General features: G+C 41.5%; 1 protein-coding gene across 4 annotated transcripts in view; it reads right to left on the bottom strand.

Moving 5' to 3' along the window:
• The window catches only part of arb2a (ARB2 cotranscriptional regulator A), a 151,111-nt gene that overhangs the window by 38,523 nt on the left and 91,479 nt on the right, over window positions 1-21,109 (bottom strand). For all 4 annotated transcript variants that reach the window (XM_071482653.1, XM_071482654.1, XM_071482650.1 and 1 more), the window contains exons 9-10: window positions 15,476-15,592; window positions 8,760-8,844 (exon numbers count right to left, since the gene is read on the bottom strand). In XM_071482653.1, the coding sequence (XP_071338754.1) occupies window positions 8,760-8,844; window positions 15,476-15,592 (202 nt within the window). The remainder of the gene's footprint in view (window positions 1-8,759; window positions 8,845-15,475; window positions 15,593-21,109) is intronic.

The following is a 21,109-nucleotide window of genomic DNA, read 5'->3' as shown; positions in this document are numbered from 1 at the left end:
AGTAGAAAAAAGTCATAAATAAAGCAGTAGGTGGTATGGGCAGAGAAAAAAAAATAAAAGTAGAGATAAAACAAGAAGGAGGGGGTATTTATTTGAGATTCTGTCCCTGTGATTGGCTGTGAGGTGGGTAGCAGAAGGACAAATGGACAAATCTGAGGAGCTAATAAGAGTGAATACAGAACGGCCCTCATGGGCAAATCTGGCACTAAGATGATAATGAGATTATAAAACCCCACTATATTGCAGCAAATTGTATAAGTGTTTCATTGAACCTTGTTGAACTTTCATTTATGCATGCCAGGCTCTTTCCCTTTTTGTTTCTCCCCTTTCTTCTTTTCCCTGGGATGATGGGTAGAGTATGAGAAAGGAGGAGAGGATAAAATGCCTCCTGGATAGAGTTTACCTAGTACAGGGGTGAACTGAAGACCACAGACTGGGCTTTCCAGACATGCTTCTAGTTAGCATAATCACAATAGCCTAAATCTAAAAATGCTCTGCATATGAGACGTGATTATAGATCACACTTCAGTATGCATGCATATGTCATATATACATATGCCCAGAAGTAAATATAGCTTATAGCCAACAGCATCAACATTTACAAACCTGTAATTTGTCTTTTTTGCCTGAGCTTTGATATTTTCCAGTGGAATTAAATGAGCCAATTTTAACAATGACATGTGAAGTGTGGCACTAATGGCAGCTTCAAAAGAACTGCTATACTAGTAAATATAATTTTAACCAAATTGAAAGGAGGGCTACATTTATAAATCTAAGAGACAATTAAAAAAAGCTGAAAAACAATCAATATTTATCCATCAAAATTTCTTAAAAACATCCAGACTGCTGGAAAGATTAAAACGGGGGGTTCAGAGACAAGAAGAAAAAAAGTAAAGTGACACTACTATTTCTCTGTTAAAGATTATAGATTTTCAACCTCCACCTGGACTCATTTTTTTACTCTTTTCTTGATTTGGATGTAACTCATCACAAAATGAACTGCATGTCGCATACACCACGTCATTCATAATTGCTTGTGTTGCATTAATTTTGCTATAATCTGGCTGTTGAATATCTCATAAGTCAAATAGGTTGTAACAACAAGCTAATGCAACACCCAACACTTCATGAACCTCACGTTACTGCTGAAGAATTATGAAGTATTCAGCTTTTACAAGTTTGTACAATTATTAGCTTGATGTATCGATCAACTGCATTTCCATCCTGTTTGTCAGTGAAGACAAACAAATGGTAACATCCTTGTCTTGGATCTGTAGCGAACGCTTGTCTATTGACTGTGTCAGCATATCTTTCATTGTGATCTGGATGAAGATACAAGTTCAACACAAAGCAAAACACTAGATCAATAGACATGGACAGTCCTCTACAATTGAATCAAAGAACTGAATCAATGTGATCAAGTCTTTTATTCAAAGAAAATGTCCCATGGGTACCTACGTGATGGTACAGATTGCCCTGTCACCATGGGACGACACTGTGACCTGAGACTGGACCGGAGGTAATATTGCATCTAAGAAAAAAAATCTAAATTTGGACCAGGACTCCATTAAGGCTGGGTCAGATGTTGTTTACTGATGGTTGCTGAAAAGTAATTGATGTAAGGAAATTGTATGTTCATCTGTCTATTTTCTCTGTAGTTGATACACATTCAAAACCAAACTTAAATACTTCTCTCAAGCAAATTTAACAGGCCAGTGTCTATTCAAGCAAAATCAATGTTACCAATTTCAGGGTGGGTTAAGTTGCCGACATTTCTTAAATTTTGGGCATTTTTGTTAAAAGTACTAAAAAGAGGTAGTGTCTGATGAAGTTCTTTTTTTGTTCATTGCAAACGAATAAAATGTCTATTTGAAAAGATGGACAATGTTGAATGCATGATGAAAAATGTCATTTGAAAAAGTAGGAAATAAAGAAAAACATTTTCAGTTAGTTAGAATAGAATAAATACACTGTCTAAAACACTAGTAATAAAAGTAGTGAAAATATTTTAGGCCAAAATAGTTGAAAATAAATAGTACTGCAATCCATATACTTTTCCAGAAGAAGCTTGTATTTCTCAGTATTCAGCTTGAATATCATTTTTCATTTATACTGAAATGTTGAGTCTAAATGTGTTTCTACATTAATAAAGAATCACATTCACCTATCTTTAATCAGAGCTGAGTCAAATTTAGCTAAGCCACCTTAAAGTTGATAAACAGATTTTTCTTTTCTTCCAGCTGTCGTGACCCAAAACCCCCTCATCTACGCCTGCAACATTTCAATGATTTCAAATGAGATAACAAAAAGTCAAGACAAATAAATACAAGAGTAAAATCAAACAAAAACTAAGAGGCAAGATATTCTGTATAGTCAACATGCGTTTGCTCTTACACTCTGTTTATCTCTTTTAAACAAGATTCTTGATTATAAGCCAAGGTACTAGCCCGAGACTTACATTGCAATCCTTAATTTCACAAGAGTCTGTCACCCTGTGCTCCATTTCACAGGTACTTCACCATATAACATTTCCTATAAGTTTAACCACTGATTTTCTCAATGTCTAATACAGTGGCACTGACATACTGTTAAGAAATGGACCACTAAAAGATGATTTCATAAAGATGGATGTTTTTCCCTCGCCCCTGTACACTCACTGCCGACTCTTATTCCTCCATTAAATATGAATATATAATGGAAATATCCTAGATGTCTTGGTTTACATTTTGCCAAAGTTCTCGCAGACATATCTGGTAACTTTGGATTTTTAGGATATAGAACTTAGAATAGTGTCATTTGTAATGACTGACCTACTACTGAGTCAGTTCAAGTACTGTCAGGATTTAGGGGGTCCATGCTTTTTGGCTAAAGTGGTACGAGCTTTTCAGAAATTAACATAGAACTATAGTCACTGTGCATGACCTTCATTTTGACTTGCTGAACATAAACATGTAAACATAATTATCCACATTCCTTTTCACCAGCTGTAACATACCATGAATGTTCCAGCTCTATTTCTAACGTCTGTAAAAGAGAATTAAGGACATTAAGAGAAACCACAAAATCTCTTCCACCTAAACACCAGCTGTGCATGATTCAACACTTGTCTCAGCTTTCGTTATTTAGCAAGTATAATCAATGTACTGAAAACATAATAGTAATCCAGGAGTTTTATTTCTGCAAAGACCTTGAATTATAAAGGTATTTGTTAGCCTGTAAAAGCAGGTGTAATTCTTTTTAGTATGTTTACAACCTGGTCTCATTGTTTGAAGAACCTTCAAGACATACGAGGTGAAACTCTAACATGGCATACACCTTTTGCTGTGAGTCTAAAGTTGTCCATTTTCAACTGACTTCATATGAGAGTATCCAAAGGACGAAGAAAAAAAACACGCCTGGACTGAGATTCTCCAATAAAGGCCAGCTGCTTATTGTAAAATCAAGCCGATTTTTTTTTTCCTACCAGGTGCAAGAAAGTTTGTTTTGTTCATGCTGATAAAACTTCAAGCTGCTTGAGATTTAGTCCCACTAGTAATTTCATGGCACAAAGTTTCTGCAACTAAACCTGCCCCCTCAGAGCCTCCAGAACACAAATCACAAAACTCCAAGAAAGAAAAAAGGGAATAGATAAAAAGATCTTTGCAATGCTTTGACATACTCTCCCTCTTTCTCTCAACAACCACACAACACCAGTTCTAACACAGCTTCTCTTTTTCAACTCTCTGCCTTCAATATGACCTTATCACTGCTGCCTCCAGTTTGAGGGTGAACTGGTGCAACTGTTGTCTGAGATTTAGTCAGGCACTAAAGAAAAAGAGATTGCTGTTTTTTGGCAGTTAGGTCTTAAAAGGTAATGTAACGTAGATATGAACATTACAAAGAGTACGCGTAAATCAGTGTTCCAAAGAAATCCATTACAAGTTAGTATTCTGATCATATGGTTATAGTTTATGATATCAAAGTATAAGATGTTTTCTCATTTCATATAATTACTAGTTTCTTACAAACCACCAACCCCAGACATCAGGAGTCTTTGGTGTCAGCATTTTCCACATCATTGTGATACGTCTGTAACAAATGTGACCCACACCACACAACCTAAGTGAATCCAGGTCAGAGGTTAGGGTCCAGTTCACCAGAGTTTACCTGTCTATTTCCTGCAACACTAGCACAACGTGTGCCAGTCAAGCTAAGAAAACACTGAGACGCATATGTGAAAAAACATACACACAGACACATGCGCACACGCACGCACGCACGCACGCACGCACGCACGCACGCACGCACGCACGCACGCACGCACACACACACACACACACACACACACACACACACACATTCATGCGATCTTCCACTGGGGCAACGGACTTCCACTTTACCAAGCTGAAAAAACAGTAGTTGGAGGAGTTAATTTAAGTGAGCCAGAGTTTCCTCTTAAAGAGTTCAGTCACACAAACATCAATCAGACAGTGTGTGTGTGTGTGTGTGTGTGTGTGTGTGTGTGTGTGTGTGTGTGTGTGTGTGTGTGTGTGTGCGCGGTGAGAAGGTGCAGACAGCTCGAGGTGTTCCATGGTCAGCAGTGCGTGGATCAGAGAGGTGAGGGTAACAGTCAAGTCAAACCTACAGCAGGATGGAGCAAATTCGCCATAAAGGCATAACATTGTTTGTGTGTGTGTGTGCTCTGTCAGCCTGTCTACCTTTTTATGCAGGCACTCTTTTGTGTCTCTGTGGTATCTTAGTACATTAATAACACTGAGCCACAAAAGTATGAGCCTTAGGTAAAGAGGAAAAAGGCAGAGTGACCTCCCATGTCATTGCACAGGAATTATATCTCATTTATATGACAATGTTGCATCATTTTTCCATTGCCCTGCTATTTTTATACAAGATACCAAAATCAAGAAATCCTTTCGACAAAATAGTCTTTTTATAATTATAGAAAAACTTGTAGAAAAGCAAGAAAGGTGGGCACATTACAAAATTACATACAGTAGTGTATTTATGTTATGAAAGAAAATGAAAGCGAGTCTCTTTGCAGTCCATTAGGGTTAATTACAGCCTTGTGTTAGGATGCTTGTAACAGAGCAGGGTTGGTAATTAAAGTACAGGTAAGACATTAACTTACTTTTGTTAGCCATTAATCAGTGTTTACCTTCAGAGAGCTCTCCCTTTGTAATTAATAATCAGCTTGGACAATGAGTAATCACTCAAGAGGAAGTTGTGTGTGTATGTGTGTGTGTATGAATGTATGTGTGTATTATTAGCAAAAGGGGTTTTCCCACCTTTGAAATAGCATCTTCACTGATCAAGCAACCGATCATTCATCTCACCAGGAAAAAAAGTCAATAAACTAAGCAACAGAAACAGAGGAGCCCTTACAAGAAGAATAACTGTAAGAATGTTTTTTTTCTCCCTTTTCATTTGTCTATTTCCCATCACACTAATTCTCTCCGATCTTGTATTTACCCTTATCTTGGCATTTAAATGGCAGTGTAACTTTGGAATGATTATATCTTAGGAAGGCCTTAGCAACCCCACTTAACCAGCACCACACTCCTTAACTTATTTCTCTGTCAGCCTTGTTGCTACTCCACCACACACACACACACACACACACACACTCACAAAGGGAGCTTTTCCAGCAGGAGATTGGTTCCACTTTATCTGCATATTTAGCCTGTGTTCGGTGTGCTCCTAACTGATAAAATTCTGCTAGTGTGCCAGGCCACTGCCAAACGCCAGAGCAATGACCTTCTAGGGGGAACAAATTCCTTTTGCAGGATGGAAAACAAGAATGGAGTGAAAAGAAGAAAGATTAAGACAAAAAAAAAAATCTAAAAATGAAAGAGAGGGAAGCTAGCCAGTCAAATGCGAAGGGAATGGGTCCAGGTTTTATCACATTTAAAACAAGAAATGGAGATGTTAGCGGACACCCCCGCTACACATTATTCTCCCTCACTCTCTGGGTCCTGCAGCCCTGTCTGAGTGCCATGCTGGTACACCGGCGTTGCTTCACAGATGATTAGGAATAACAGACAAGCTCTGCCTCCACTTCTCCCTACCTCCTTCTGCCAAGAGTCTACCAGCATGGAAAACACAATCATCATATCATCAGTGCACCACACAGGGAGGAAGGACGCAAGCAGAGGAGGGGAGAGGGAGATGTATAGAGAAAGTCAGAAACAGAGAAGAGTAAGGAGTGAGAGAGAGAAGGACAGACATAGAGACAGAAATAGAGCAACGGCAAGACTCATCCTTCAACCCGTTCTCCCATCATGCTGCCTGACCAGTCCCACTGCCCATGTCTAAGCACACATCCAATACTTTTTGAGTCTTGAGACATCTTAGCATGTGTGTGTGTCTGATCACATGCCATTCTCCACAGCAGCCGAACCGCCCCGGGCCTGGCTCAGTCTGGCTCCACACAAGAGCAGTGGCTCACACTGTGATGTGTGTCTGCATATGTGCATGTGTGTTCATGACAACAAGGATTCACAGATCTGTTCCCTATGTTGCTGAGACACTTTATGGTCAACCGTGATTACCCCCACCTACAAACACACACACATACTCTACCATAGCAACCAAGACAACAGCAGTCATGGTAGCAGGAGAAGTGACTGTTGGGAGTTGTATGTGTGACTACTGAATTGCTGGGCCATGATGGCCTGACAGCCTTCCCTCAACCTTCTCTCAACCTCATCACCTCTGTTGCTCTGCTGTGAATCTCACCACAATGGCTGCTGCCTGTGAACCTGCCAGGCTGCCAAGGACACAAAGACGACTGAGTCAACCTTTGACATCAGAAGCTGCCACCAAAAGACCAGAGACAAGCTGAGTTGGCAGCTCTGTTAACAGGCCAGAGACTCAGATCTTTTCAGCTCAGTTAAAGTAGCGAAAGTCAATAGAGCACAAGTCAATAGTGCATATATACAGATGGATGCTGTGTCAAACAAGTCAGTGTTAGGACAATGCCAGGCATGCCAGCGGCTTCAAAAAAGTAGACCTAGATATCTTTGCTCAAAGGTTGCTGTCTTTTGACCGACAGCACTCACTGAGAAGAGACATAAAACATCACGGGGAAAAAAAAAACTGACATTTGAACATGAGATACAGTATGGGTTTTGAATTGAAGGCTAGATGACATTTCAAGGAGCTGATTCACTGGTAGATGTTAAGGCCACCCACCCACACAGCTCCATGTGGAACATGGTGTTTTAGCGGCTGAGATGAGATAGCGGCATTGGAGATGTATTCGCTGACATGTGGAGCATGTGTAAGATGACCTATACATTCACCATGATGTCACTGAGGGGCTTTGAAGAGACTAAAAACACAAAGCAGGACCTCCTGAGTGTATGTGTGTACACATGTAACAGTCAATGTGTAAACATACATGGGGAGTAAAAACAAAATGACATATATATTCTGTTTTTTTGTTTCTCTGTGTGTGCATGCCTGCATGTGGGTCACTCTTCAAACAACACTGCAATCATCATCTTTTATCAAAGGTCATGTCGAGGATTACAGCTTTCATCCCTAATCCAACATTAAGGACACATTCTCATGATGGCAATGACATCATCAAGGCCAGTCAACCACAGAGAGGGCACAGGGACAGGAAGCCAAACACCACAGGAGCAGATTAATGAATATAGGAGACAGAGTAGATGATGAAAAAGAAAGAGGGAAAGGGCTCCACAAAGAACACAAAAATAGAAACAAAATCAAACAGCTAATTTCTGTAGCGCATGAGAGACAGCCTCTGTTTCTGTGTGTATTTGTGTTTCAAGATAATCTTCCACTGCTTCAGTTTCTCAGTTTCTCTGACAATGATCCCTCTCAATCAGCTGTACTAAGTCCTCCAATCTACCCAACACCCACAAACATGTGCGCGCGCAGGCACGCACGCAGACACGCACACAAAAAGACACAAAAATTTGCCCACACAACCATAGGAAGACATGTACACATGCAGACACACAAGAATGAATACTGTCAACATAGACATCATTCTGCACTGACTGTGCCCTGATCATCTGCACACTGCTATACGGCACTGATGATACAACGGTCACTGAGGAATGTATTTGTATTTAGACTATATTATTTATTGATATTTACACATTTATTGTTTATGTATACATTTGCTATTACATAATTTCACTTACCTGTAATGGCACATCCTTGAGTCTCAAGTTGGTATATTGTATCCACCTCACCCTCAGCTGTGACCAGGGATTAAGTGTCTAATAAAACCGGCTAACTTGATTTGCCCATCTTTATCTTCCAGAAGAGAATTCATTCATTTTTCGGACTACATTGAAGGGATCTGTACTAACTGTTTATGAACATTTAACTGATGTTTCAGCATATTCATCACTATGAAAATTACCAGTCAAAACTCATACTTAACTCACTATTTAAATGATCAGTATATCACTGGTTGTGACCCTCTGGTAGTACCAGTTTCTCAGAACTCGCAACTGCAGCTACTGACTGTACTACTCACAAAGCAATCCTGATTAGATTTTTCACCATTAACTGTAGAATAAAATGTAGATTAGCTAACACTGACATAGCACCTATTACCTGTATATGAAGCACTAACAAATGGTGTGCCAGACTCAGCTGTATTGAAATTAAGTCAAACTCTTTGCACAATTGTACTTGGACAGTGAAAGCAATCCTAATTAAGCCTATATTAAGGAATAATGTTATTACTGTTGGAGTGTATTTTTTCACAGTTTGTTTGATACCTGCAGAGACTCGGGGGCAGTCTGGCAGCATGGGATCCAGCGGTGTGTCCAGGGGCTCTGAACTCGATACCCAGTTACAACAGTGCTGTAGGAAAAGGAGAAAAGTGATTTCCAACTGAAAAGTTTCAGGAAAGATTTCTCATCATAGCTCTATGTTGCTTCTAAGACTGTGACGACCTCTGCACAGACTTCTTATGGCATATGGATGGTTGCTCAAAGATGGAAATATAATGGGGAACAGATTTGCTGTACAAATGTATATCTTTTATTGTGATGCCTTGAAAGCATTTCATTTGTTTTCATTTTCATTCATTTTATGGAAATATAGCATGTTTAATTGAAATTGAAACTGACATTAAAAGTAAAAAGCCAAGAAAGAAACGTGGAGAAAGAAAGGGATAAGGGAGCAAAAAGAAGGAGGCAAGGGAGACAAAGAAAAGGGGGACAGGTGGGGCGCACATGGGGAGGGACAGTAAGTGAGAAAGAGGTGTGTGTACAGCTGAGGGAGGTGGGGGGAGGGAGGGAGAGAGAGAGAGAGAGAGAGAGAGAGAGAGACAGGAACAAGCAATTAAAAGCTCTGTGACATGTTGCTCAGACAGCTTGGCGTTTGTTTGTGGTGGAGAGCTGAGGCCTTCTACCATGGTGGATCAGTGAGTGCCCTGGGGGAGGGTGTCTGCCCAGCTTGCTGACCCATAACCCCCTGCAAACACCCCTAGTCCTCTCAAACCCCCCTGTGGTTGACAACTCCACTGTCAGAAAGAGGAGAAGACCTCTTTATCCATTTTTTTTGTTGTCTTCATCCTCCGGTCTGTGTGGTGCCTCTTCTATCCACCTACTAGGTTATTTCAAACATATTATGGTTAAACCTAATGTACCTTTAATGAACCATATCAGTGTCTTACTAGAAAGCAACTTACTTTTGCCATGCTTTGACTTTTCATTCTCTGGGTCAGCAGATGACAACATATCACAATGCAATATGGATTGGTATGTGGTGGCTTGTAAGGTTAGTACAAAAACAAGGGAAAAGGGAGAGAGGGAAAGAGGGAGGTTGAGAAGGAATGCTTGGAGAAGACGTTCCCCAGATAAGATAAAAGTTCAATAGAAGAAAGAGAAAATGTAAAGAGATTAGAATGTGCAGCTGGCGTCCTTCTGAATCACTGCTTATCTGCCCTTGTTTACTTTCACCCTGGCCCCCTGACAGCCATTACAGTGTTGTGCATGCTTGTGTGTGCATGTGTGCTTGTGTGTGTGGGTCAGTGATTGCATTGCGGGAGGTCTCTCTCAAAGATGAGTAGCGTTGTGAACCCTTCAAACTCAAATACACACGCAAAGACACACACACATTTTTGCCCTGAGCGACCCTGACTCCCCAAGGCCCGGAGTGGGGAGGGACTGGATAGACAAATGTGTGAAACTTCTCACACTTCAGCCCCTCCAAAAAGTACATGGAAAAAAAATCCAGGGTCACATCAGACACAAACACACACACTACTCCCAGATATGATGTTGTTTTTCTGTATAAAGGAACACTGAATATACTTGATGTTGCTTTGAGCCCCTCTTAGCTGTTGCTTGTTATCTTCGTAAGTTTCTGCTGCTATGTCAAATGAAATGTCTTTTGTTAGTGTCTGCTTGACATGTACTACATCTTTTGTCACATGACAATTTATTTACTTTAGGCTTATAGAGAAATATAGAAATCCATTTTGTGAGATAACAATGATGAAACATCTGACCCATGTACACATATCCTTAGAAAATATCATCAAGTAAGTACTGGTGATATCAACAAGTAAGTAAACACAATTCAGTTGGGAACAGTGTGCGGAAAGATCTGTTATCCAGGTTAAGTTTAGCTCATGTGTGATCCACTCCTATCCAACCGAAAGAAATAAAGATGAACTAAAGTATAAATTAAATCCAACTCTTAAATGGAAATGGCCCTTCACTCCCATCCTCTATATTTCATTTCTTCAGCCCTGTCAATCAAAAGTCATAGCGTTTGGAAGGAGTATACTATAAGAGGAGCCAAAGAGGTTGAAGAAAGATCGGCAGAGAGATGAGGGGGATTGGAGGGGAGGAGGAATGGGGGTTCAGTGTTGGGGGAAGATGACAAGTCATCTTGGTAAACAGTGGCATATTGTGTATTTTTAGATCCTTTGCTTTGCCCTAGATGTGCTCTCCTCTGAGCCTTGGCTTGAGGGCAGAGCAGTGTAGAGCAGCACAGAAGCAGTGGGGCTCCTTGACTACTACATCAAGTGTCTCATTGTATCTCCTTTAATTCATTCAGTCTGTCTGGAGGAAGATGTCAGCTGGGCTGTGGAGCAGTGGGCTGAAGGCGGCTGCAGAGAGGGGAAGGAGGGGAGTCTTTCAAAGGGCCCTCCTCCCTCCCCCGTCATCTCCACCATCACCACCAATGGAGGCAGGGAGGCCAGGGTTTGAATAGATTTGTCAAGGCAACAACACACATTCGCACACAAACTCTTGCATAAATGCACACACACACACACATTGCGCACAGCCCCAGTGCTGTGGGAGACCGCAGGCATAACAGCAGTCACATAAAGGCAAGGCCTACTGGCTGGGATTAGAGAGGGATGATGTGACAAAAGGATGGCACATCACATCAGCTGCCTCAGACGCATAGCATCATCACTTCAAGCAGCTCGTCCGCCGATCAATGGCGCCTTTGAACTAAAGGCAGACAGAGAAACAAACATGTAAACAGATTTGACTCTTCCCCCCACTTCTGCTGCTCCGTGCATGTGTGTCTGAGTGTATGTTCGGATTTGCACACATACATGTATCCATGCACACACTCAAGCAGACACATTGCTGACACATTGTTGCACAATGCATTTATTTCACTTAATCCTAGTATTGACATTATGTAGAAACAAAGCTGTAAAAGATCCTTTAAAACGGCGAGTTAGAGTTTAAGACGCTGAGGCTAACTAATAAGCTAACAGCATGGTCTGAGTGTAAATGACAAGCAGGTGTCAGCTCTACCCCTCTACATGTGAGGGATGCTTTTAAGCCTTCACTGTGATGTGTGTATGTGTGTGTTTGTCTGCGTGTGTGATCCACCACCTGCTGCCTTCTGCAAGTCAGAGTGGAAACCACTCTGCTTCTTTCACGCATGCACGCACACACATACACACACAGTAATGGACACAAAACACTGCACTCAGCTGATGGTAGGGTGATCTAATGGAGCCATCATAAGTACCAAATAAGTCTCTCATAGGTGTCCATATCCACTACACATTAAGTGTCACAGGAATACACACACACACACACACACACACACACACACACACACACAAAGCCTTTAAAAAAATAATATCTATGCCCTACCCTCCAAAACCTGCATTAAATTAACAGATAACACCCTGTGAAGTCAGGTTTAGCCAGAATTTATGAACATTATCACAAAACAATCTGAGTGGATAAAGAACTGGATACAGAAAGTGACTGAATCATAAAATAAGTTGCTTTTTTCTAGAAAACTGATATATAGATCTTTATGTAGAGATTAAATACAATTCATGTTGTAGCAGGGTGAGACCCCACTCTATATATTCTTAATTGAATAAAGTTGGCTCCCTTTCATAGTAAAACAGTATCTCCATCCCTTCTTTCTGAAAGCGTACAGGACTAAGTCCCATGGTAGAAACTCAGTCCTAAGTGTACAAAAGTCTCCTAAACCACAACACACATGACAGTCTGCAGCCTAACTTCTCAGAAAGTAGTTCCGCGTATCAATTCTTGCTCACTTGCTCTGTGTCTGCCTCTCCCACCTCCTCCAGTTGCTGTATAATCTCTATGGATTAGGATGGTTTATTCATGACCATAGTGTACTCTGTATGTGTGTGTGCATGTGTGCATGTCTGTCTGTCTGTCTGTGTGTGTGCTCTGGGCAGGCCACTAGAGTGTGACAGCAGGCCAGCACAGTGACAGGAGACACCTTGGAGACTGTGACAGGCTGCCAGCTGTACACCATCATTCACATTTCTCTCTCTCACCCACTTCTCCTCACTATGCTACTCATCTATCTCCACATTCATCTCTTCATCTCCTCTCCTCCATCTGTATTCACTCCATTCACATCCTACCTGTCTTTTTGTGTTTCTCTTCCACAGCTCTAGCCTGTGCTTTCTGGGCGGCAGTCAACAGGATTTAAATAATTGAACATTTCTCATACTTTATTTCTCTGTCAATTTCTTTTTCTGTCTCAGTCAATGGATGAGTCTTTCCATCTCTGCCTCTGCTTATTCCCGCTCCTTTTTCTTGTCTCTCACCTTCACTCTTCCTCTCTCTAGCCGTGACGTCATTTGCCACTCGTCTGACCTGTTTGGTCAATATAACCTGGCCCAGCAGGTGCTGATCTCTAAATCCCATCTTCTCTCTTTTACTGCTCATCTCTCCATCCCACCATCTAGTGACTTCTTGAACCCTGGAGGGAGGGAATTATCTTTGTCCGAGGAGAACAGAGCAGTCCACTGCTGAGGTGCCTGAACCTCACATGCACCTATTCGTATGGGTACCCTTATTTACGTATATACACCACCCAGGACATTATTCGGGTTCACTGCTAGCTCCCCTCTGTGATGTGCTGCAACATTTGGGTTGCCCTGCCCATGTGTGTGTTTACAGCTTAGTGTGCAATGCAAGTGATGCTTACTTTCAAGATCCAGCTGTGTATGGGTTATTGATAAAGATATCGTTCAAAAGGGAGCATTATATGTTTTGCACTGCATCAACAGATGCAAGTGCTTTTAGACTGTGGATTGTGTGATCGCTCAAAGCCAAACACAAGAAGACTGAGCCAACAACAGAAACCCCTAAATCAGCCAAGAGCCATGGGATTAGCATATTGGGTGAAACACAAAAGGACTGTGACCTTTTGGTGGAACCACTGCACATACACAGTATTGGTTTCTAATGTAAATGACTGGGACAGATTAGATTTTGGATTCACCTCCATCTTCAAGCTGACCGGGGGCTTGTTAACAGGCACTGCCATCCATGCCCAGAAGCCAGTGATGTGATAAAGTACAATAACACAGTTGAAGTTACCAGTTTTGAAATATAACACATTATTTTTGTGAGTCCTCTCTGTCAGTATCAATCATATTGTTAAAATCTGTCACATCACATCACACATCTACAGTATTTATCATCTGTAGTTGTCTTCATCTGACACTAAATTAGCAGAGAAAATAAATGGTCAAAACAGTTTTGTATTAAAATACTGAGAGTATTTCTATTAGCGAGTTGCCAAGAACAATAGGCATCAAAACTCTTTCATTTTCTGACAAATCATTTTGTGTTAATTTGTTTTTTCGAGAAGATAAAACTAACACATTTTTGTTGTTAAACAAATTTCATGTAATGATTATTATAATGAATTTAAGGCTCCCTGAGAGAAATACGTTGAGTGTAGCATGGCTTTAGAATTAGCAACAAGCACTGAGTACACTGTTAGAACAGTGAGTCAGAAGCTATGTTGGATATGCAGAGAATTAAGGAATTAAGGAATAGAGGCAGAAAAAAGCAGAGGGCCACATGCACAAGGAATCTAGAGCATGCAAAATCTAAAGATGTACGCACTTCCTCCAAATGTACTTTCTTTGTTGTATCATTGAGAAGGACATAGCATAGGTGTGCCACTGTATCCCTTTAGAAAAATTCCCTTTAATTAGGCAGGCTCCTCTCTTAATTCTGCCAAAAAAGGACTGTGGGTTAATGAGCACGAGACAGTGCGAATCCTTGCCTGTCCCCTGCCTTCGACTGGACAAAGAAGGTTATTTCAAATTTATTGTTCTGGGTAATCATCACAAATAGAAAATCACTTAACATTCCAATTATGCTGTGTCCCACACATCCCTTAGATGAATCAAAAATAGGAGATGCCAGACAAGGAGAAGGGGGCCAGTGCAACCTTGAATCCCCACAACTCAAACTAACATAAATACACATTTGCAGACAAGTAACACACACTTGAGTACACAAACCAAACACACACACACACAGAAATGGGGGATGACAGAAATAGCAAAAACAAAAGGCAAGGGATATAAAAGAGGATGTAGTACAAATAAAGGTATGGTGTGCACGTGTGTGTGTGTGTGTGTGTGTGTGTGTGTGTGTGTGTGTGCGTGCATGACATTTGCATCTCTGGCTCTCAAGCAGCTCTGGTCTTGGCTGGTCTCATCAGTATGTGCATATTTAGTGAGCCCAGGTGCTGCGTATGGCTCAGAGGTCACATCAGAAAGGGCAAGTGCTAAAATGAAGCTAACACAAATGCACGCGCATTCTATCTCACATGCTAACCCACAAGCACATAGAAACACATGCATGCATGCTAACACACATGCATGCCCAGCCACATGCACACACACCAGTGAGGGTTAACTGTCTCAGTTATTCATTGACATTCACCCAGAAAGAAAAAGGCTGATTAAAAAAAGAGGAAAAACATGCAAACAACGCTTCTCTATGACTCCTAAGGCTAGCTGTTGTTCAGGGGTACCTGTGTAGGTCAGAGGAGTTGTGCAGGGAGAAATTAGAGAGGATCAGAATTTAAGAGACCTCTGGATGAATTTACATGATGTGTTGGGAGCCTAGGAATGGACCCCTCTATAGTTTGCAGCATCTTTTTTTTGTCTTCCAGGTGCATTTGTGTATTTGAGCTTGTGTGGTTACTTCACCTGCTGCATCCAGTCCTGTGTGCCTTTGGTGGTGTCCTGTAGCCAGATGTTGTGAGCGGAGTCAGTCAGAGCCACAGCACACACTCTATTCTTCACCTGCATTTCCCTCTGATTCATCTGCCACAAAAAGCAAATCAAATTCGTATTCGTCACCCTTCCAGCATATTAATGAAACAGTGAATATTGAGAAGGACATTGTTAATTTCAGACATTTGAACAACAGAGACTTACAAAATATAATAACCTCTTTAGAAAAACAGAATCATATTTTTGAATGGCATAGATGTGAATACAATTATTTTAATATGACATACCCTTTGTGTCAGTAGAGACTTGCCTAATAAAAATTTTATTCCCTGTGCACACACACTGTCAGCCTACTCCTTGGACCATGATAGCACTGGCCCAGTGGACAGCTTTGTAACTGGCGGATACAGATTCAACCTGGTGTATAGCATAATGTTATAAAGTGAAATATGAAAGAGCTGCTCCACCATAGCGTGTCCTTGTCACGTTCTGTACAAATGTCCTTCCCTGTGCACGTTCAAATACCTCGGCCCCCATTCTTAATACCCTTTCCCTTCACATGTCACAGAGAATGTGGCATCAGCAGGCCCGTCTTCATATTCCCCTCTGAATGTCAACGCCAAGGAAAATGTCACACAAAGGACTTGTTACCGCACTACAATAGACTTCCCACACCACTGGTCCTACCCCAAGGAGTACCGGAGCCAGGCACTGGGAGCGAGCTGTTTCACTCTGCTTCGCGTTAAGATAAACGGGAAGAAAAGAGAACAGGACTTGTAACAATAGGTTAACAATCACTTACTGTATAGATTTTGTGAAGCTGGGAAGGAAACTGCTGGACTGGGGATGGTCATAGTGCTGCGGTATAGGACTAAGTGTAGTGGTTGTGTGGTCATCTACACAGGGCGCTATGGCTGTAAAGACCAAATTTTATCTAAATTAAAGCTTCATTTTAAGTCTCTTCTGGAGGGAGAATTATCTTGGCAGTGTCCTGGACCACTGGACTTCTGGTAGGCTTAAAATACTGATGGTGTTTATGGCTCAGTGTCTTAGCACTTCAGTGGGAAATCTAGGTAATGTTAAGGCTAAGGCAGGGACTGGACTATCAGGCATTAGTTGGTGCTTGCATGTAAGAATATGATCAATATAGGCCTATAAGCTCAAATGTAATAAAACTAAATATGGTTGAGGTGTGATCATAAAGATACTTTGTTTGGCAGCCATAGAGGGGTTAAGGTGGGGTTACAGTATGAATCTGTGTCTGACACTCAGGCTGGGGCTAAGGCTGGAGCAATCACAGAGGCCAGGAGCTCTAGCTGGCTGGCTGTACATCATAATGACGCTGGGCATTTGAATACATCCTCCCTTGCCCAGCCAAATTAAAGTGGGAGTGTATAGAGATAAATGGAATCTATTAAGGCACTAAGGACTCATACATCATCCAGCTGATAAGGCTTCCACTGGTGCGTCTTCACCATGGTAGAGGATAAAGCAGACTGAAAGGGGAGGTACAACCATAAGCATAAAGAAAAAAGTGCACAACTGTAGAGATAGACAACAAAAGAAGACAGACACTGCACATGTATGCACAGACAAATTCCCTCGCTCACATAAAATCATACAATCACGTACACACACAGAGATACAGACTCCTCTCTGTACTCCCTTCCTCATCCACGCTTGGTTGAAAAGCTTTCCTCTGGCAGAACTGGGCCCAAGGGAGTAGCAAAGTCAACCTTTTAAAACTGGAGGTGTCAGTCAAGGTCCTGTTTTCTGGTGCTCGCCAAACGGGCCAGTCCCTGAGTATAGAGTCTGCCAACAGAGGCCAGGAAACAGGAGACAGTGGACTGACTGCCCATGGAAAACACTGAGCACATGACTTCAATCCAGTCAAAAACATCACCCAAGCCTGGGCAGAAAACATTTTTTTCCACTTTCTAAGTGGATAAATGGGTCTCTGCTTGCTCCTATTGTATGCCCCTTAAAACCAGTATTTTTTTTTTTTTTGATGGAAAACCTCAATTACTTTACATAGGCAAGGTTCACTGGAAATCACTGGTATATTAAAACTGTAACTAAGCTATAATAAATTTGGTAACTTGTGCCAAAGTAAACTGTATTTGCCAACCTGCCAATAATGACAGGTTGTTTAAGTCTATCTTTGTTTAAAGTATTTTGACATGCCACTTTTAAAACAAAGAACTTTCGTGTGATAACAAAGGATATGCAGATAGATGGAAGCAAGACACAGAAAAAGAACACTACGAAAGATGAAGAGACTAAGTGCGAAGTGTGTGCGTGTGTGTTTGTGTGTGTGTACATGCCTGCATGTGCATTGTACACATGTGGATGTATGCATATGTGTGTAGGAATGAATGTGAGGAGTTATGAGGGAACTGCACAACAGAGAAGCAAGTGAATGACAGACAGCAGTTAGACAAAGATAAAGGCATGAACAAAGAAAAGGCACAGCTGGTAAGGTGGGAGTGAAGCTGGGTTGTAGATGGTGCTGGATGGATTCGCCTGGAACTTAAATATTGGACTTAAGTATTTAGACAGTGCGTGGTTAATTGTGCCGAGACAGACTCTCTCATCAAGCAGACAGGGGATTGGATAATATATTTTAAAAACTGGATGAGGAGACCTTCAGAAATCCTAAAGCAGTTGCTCAAATTGATAGATTCAGCACCTCTAAATGCTCTTTGGTGGGTAAAAACAAGTTTTCTCTGGCTGAATTTTATTGGTCTGAAATACAATGAAAAACTACTTTGTCTCTGCCCTTCTCTAATCAACTTTGGTGCTCAGGTTTCACTGTGATTTGCTATTCAAAGATACTCACACAGTGTTGTGTATTTGCTGAAATGAGGAAGAAAATAAATCAGGAACTCTTACCAAACAGTCTGTTTTCCTGACGATGTCTCAACCAAAGATTAAAGACCAAAGAACTCCATCTCCCACCACTGGCTATATAAATCACTCCTTCTGACAGTTCTCATTGCCGCAATGCCTACACACATATGGCTGGATGTGGTAACAGTTGGGGTAATAGGTTGACAAATAATGACTACAGGAGAGAGTGTTCTATGCAGTGTGGCCCTCAACCACAATGATTTTGACACCACTGGGTCCTGTGTTTTAAAAGCCACAATGACAACTGTGGTTAGCAGCATGTTGAAAGGAAAATCTAAGCATGTCTGTGTCTTCTGCTAGGTGGGTGATTCTCATGGTTAACTTACCAACCGGTTAGAACCATGAAGCCACATGCTCCCAGGGGGGTAGAGATGTAAGCTGTCTTATCATATGACTCATCATGTTATAATTTTTACACCATGTTGCCCTGTGAGTTAGTGTTAGCCATCTTTATCCAGAATGTTAAATGTGCTAATCCACTATGTAACCGCAGCCTGCAGCTTTAACAAGGAAACAGACCAGCTGTTGTGATCAGTCTTGTATCGGACAGGGAAAAAGGAAGCGAAACATGTGGAAATACTTGTTGAGCTAAAACCAACACACAGATGTTGAGACATTTGCCTTGTCTCTGCTGGCCTTTCCTTTAACACTAAAGCAGCTGGATATGCAGAGTAAAGTTCGAGCGGGGCTTGGACATGGAAGGCTTGCATGTAAGAAAAACTGTAAGAAAGGGAAGTAGATAGGCAGAAGGTTAAAAATGAAAGCTGGATGGATATGAAAAAGTTGTATGCTGGGAGGAAATAAAAAAAGAATGAGGAAAGAAAGCAAGGCAGATGAGAGACAGACAGGCAGATGTGCACAACAAAGAATATTTATGAATCTTTTATTGATCCCCATGAGGGAAATTCTCTTTTCCCTTGACCCACTTCACAGGGAGATAAGACCACAGGGTCAGCTTCAGACCAGCATCCCTGAAGCAAGAGGGCTTTCACTGTCTTCCTAAAACATAAGCAGAAGCCTAAGTGGAAATGATGTGTCCCATCACAGGGGTCTGAACCGGAGTCCTCAGCTTGAAGGGCAACCTCCTTACTCACTATAGCACCTTGATGAAATGTTTATCACCAGTGTGATGTATTGCATCTATCTTCTGCACCATTTCAGGCTTATAAGTTTAATTCAAATTATCATGTCATTTTGACATCATAATTTAGTTTGCCACAAGGAAAAAAAGGTGTCAATTTCTTCATGCGTTCTGGTGTTCTGGTGAAGCTGTTTTTAAACACCCTCCCCCACTGCCATTTTGTCTTCAATTTGACCATAACTACACATACATTTTACATTCCGCTGAAACTTGAGCTGAGTCACAAGTGATGACGCAGACTCAAGTTCACCCACGTCCCACATACATTCACACTCTGAACTACAAAATCCTTCTCCCTCTTTTCCCCTTCCATCTTTCTCCCTCATAAACCACTCTTTTCTGATTTCTCTACAGAGGGCTTGGTTGCTATAGAGACCGGCAAACATCACAGATTTCTGACCCCCTGGTTGGCACAATTGTACTAAATCTAGCTTTTCACAAGCTCTATGAAATAACCAGGCTCTACGCATTTAGAGCCACTCAAACACGCACACACAGACACACACACACAAACTTTTCTCTAACCCTTGTATCCCGTACCTGACCTCTCACATGGCCCTCAGCAAAGTACAGTGTTTAGCACTTTAAGCTGCTTCCTGCAACAAAGCCAGCTAATTGCCAGACTTTTTGTTGTGCATAATCTTATTTTCATCACTGAGGTAGAATGTGATATGTCATGGGTGTGTGTATATGTAAATGAGGGGTGTGTGTATGAAGGAGGGAAGGGGGGCATATTAATCATGTTTATTTATCTGGACGAGGAGTTGAAATAAGCGTCGAGACATCATTTAACAGCATGCTAAGCTAATCTCTGGTCGAGATAAATACTTCATTTCTCTCCTCTCCCCGTGAAGCTCCCTTGCTCGCGACTGCTCCGCTGACGCTACATCTAAACACCGGCAATAATAAAGACAATTATTTAGGCCTTTGATAATTATGTGTCAAAGGCAGCGAAAGCCACTAGATAATTGGGCGAAAACTGAATGGTAATCCACAATGGAGATCCCCGCGGGGAGACAGACAGACTCATCCCTAGAAAGAATGCAGTGTGAGAGAAAGGAGAAAAAAAAGGCAAAGACAGAAAGATGAGAGCTCTTTAAGGGGCCTTGCTCACTGTCAGATAGTCAATGTGAAAAGCCACAATTATACACAGAGAGAGAGTGCGAATAGAGAGCAGCAAACAAGAGAAAGGAAAACAAGGGATAGAGAGAGAATGACAGAAAATGATTGAGACTGAAAAAGAAGACAAAATGTAGAGTGTTAGTGGGAGTGTAGAAAGACTGAGCAGAGGCCAAGGGGAAGGAGGAGAGAGAAAAAGAGAGAGGGAGAGAAGCGCCCCGTGATGATGCCAGTCAGAGACGAGGCTTATAATGTGGCTGCGCCATGCACTGCCAACAGCCACAGATAATCTAGGACTACCCACTGAGCACTGAAGCACTGCTTAAATATTTGATTGATTAACTGTCCTGTTGCTGCCAGAGAGTAAGAGGAGAGCATCAGAGAAGCCAGGGCGAACACAGAAAAAACAAACAAACATGTATGCGGGTGCACACCGG

This window comes from Trachinotus anak, unplaced genomic scaffold, assembly GCF_046630095.1.
Source record: "Trachinotus anak isolate AG129_WGS33_773 ecotype Australia unplaced genomic scaffold, CSIRO_AGI_Tana_v1 ptg000008l, whole genome shotgun sequence".
Taxonomy (NCBI): Eukaryota; Metazoa; Chordata; class Actinopteri; order Carangiformes; family Carangidae; genus Trachinotus; species Trachinotus anak.
Note: the sequence above shows the minus strand (reverse complement) of the source record. Positions and strands in the feature narration are given on the sequence as shown.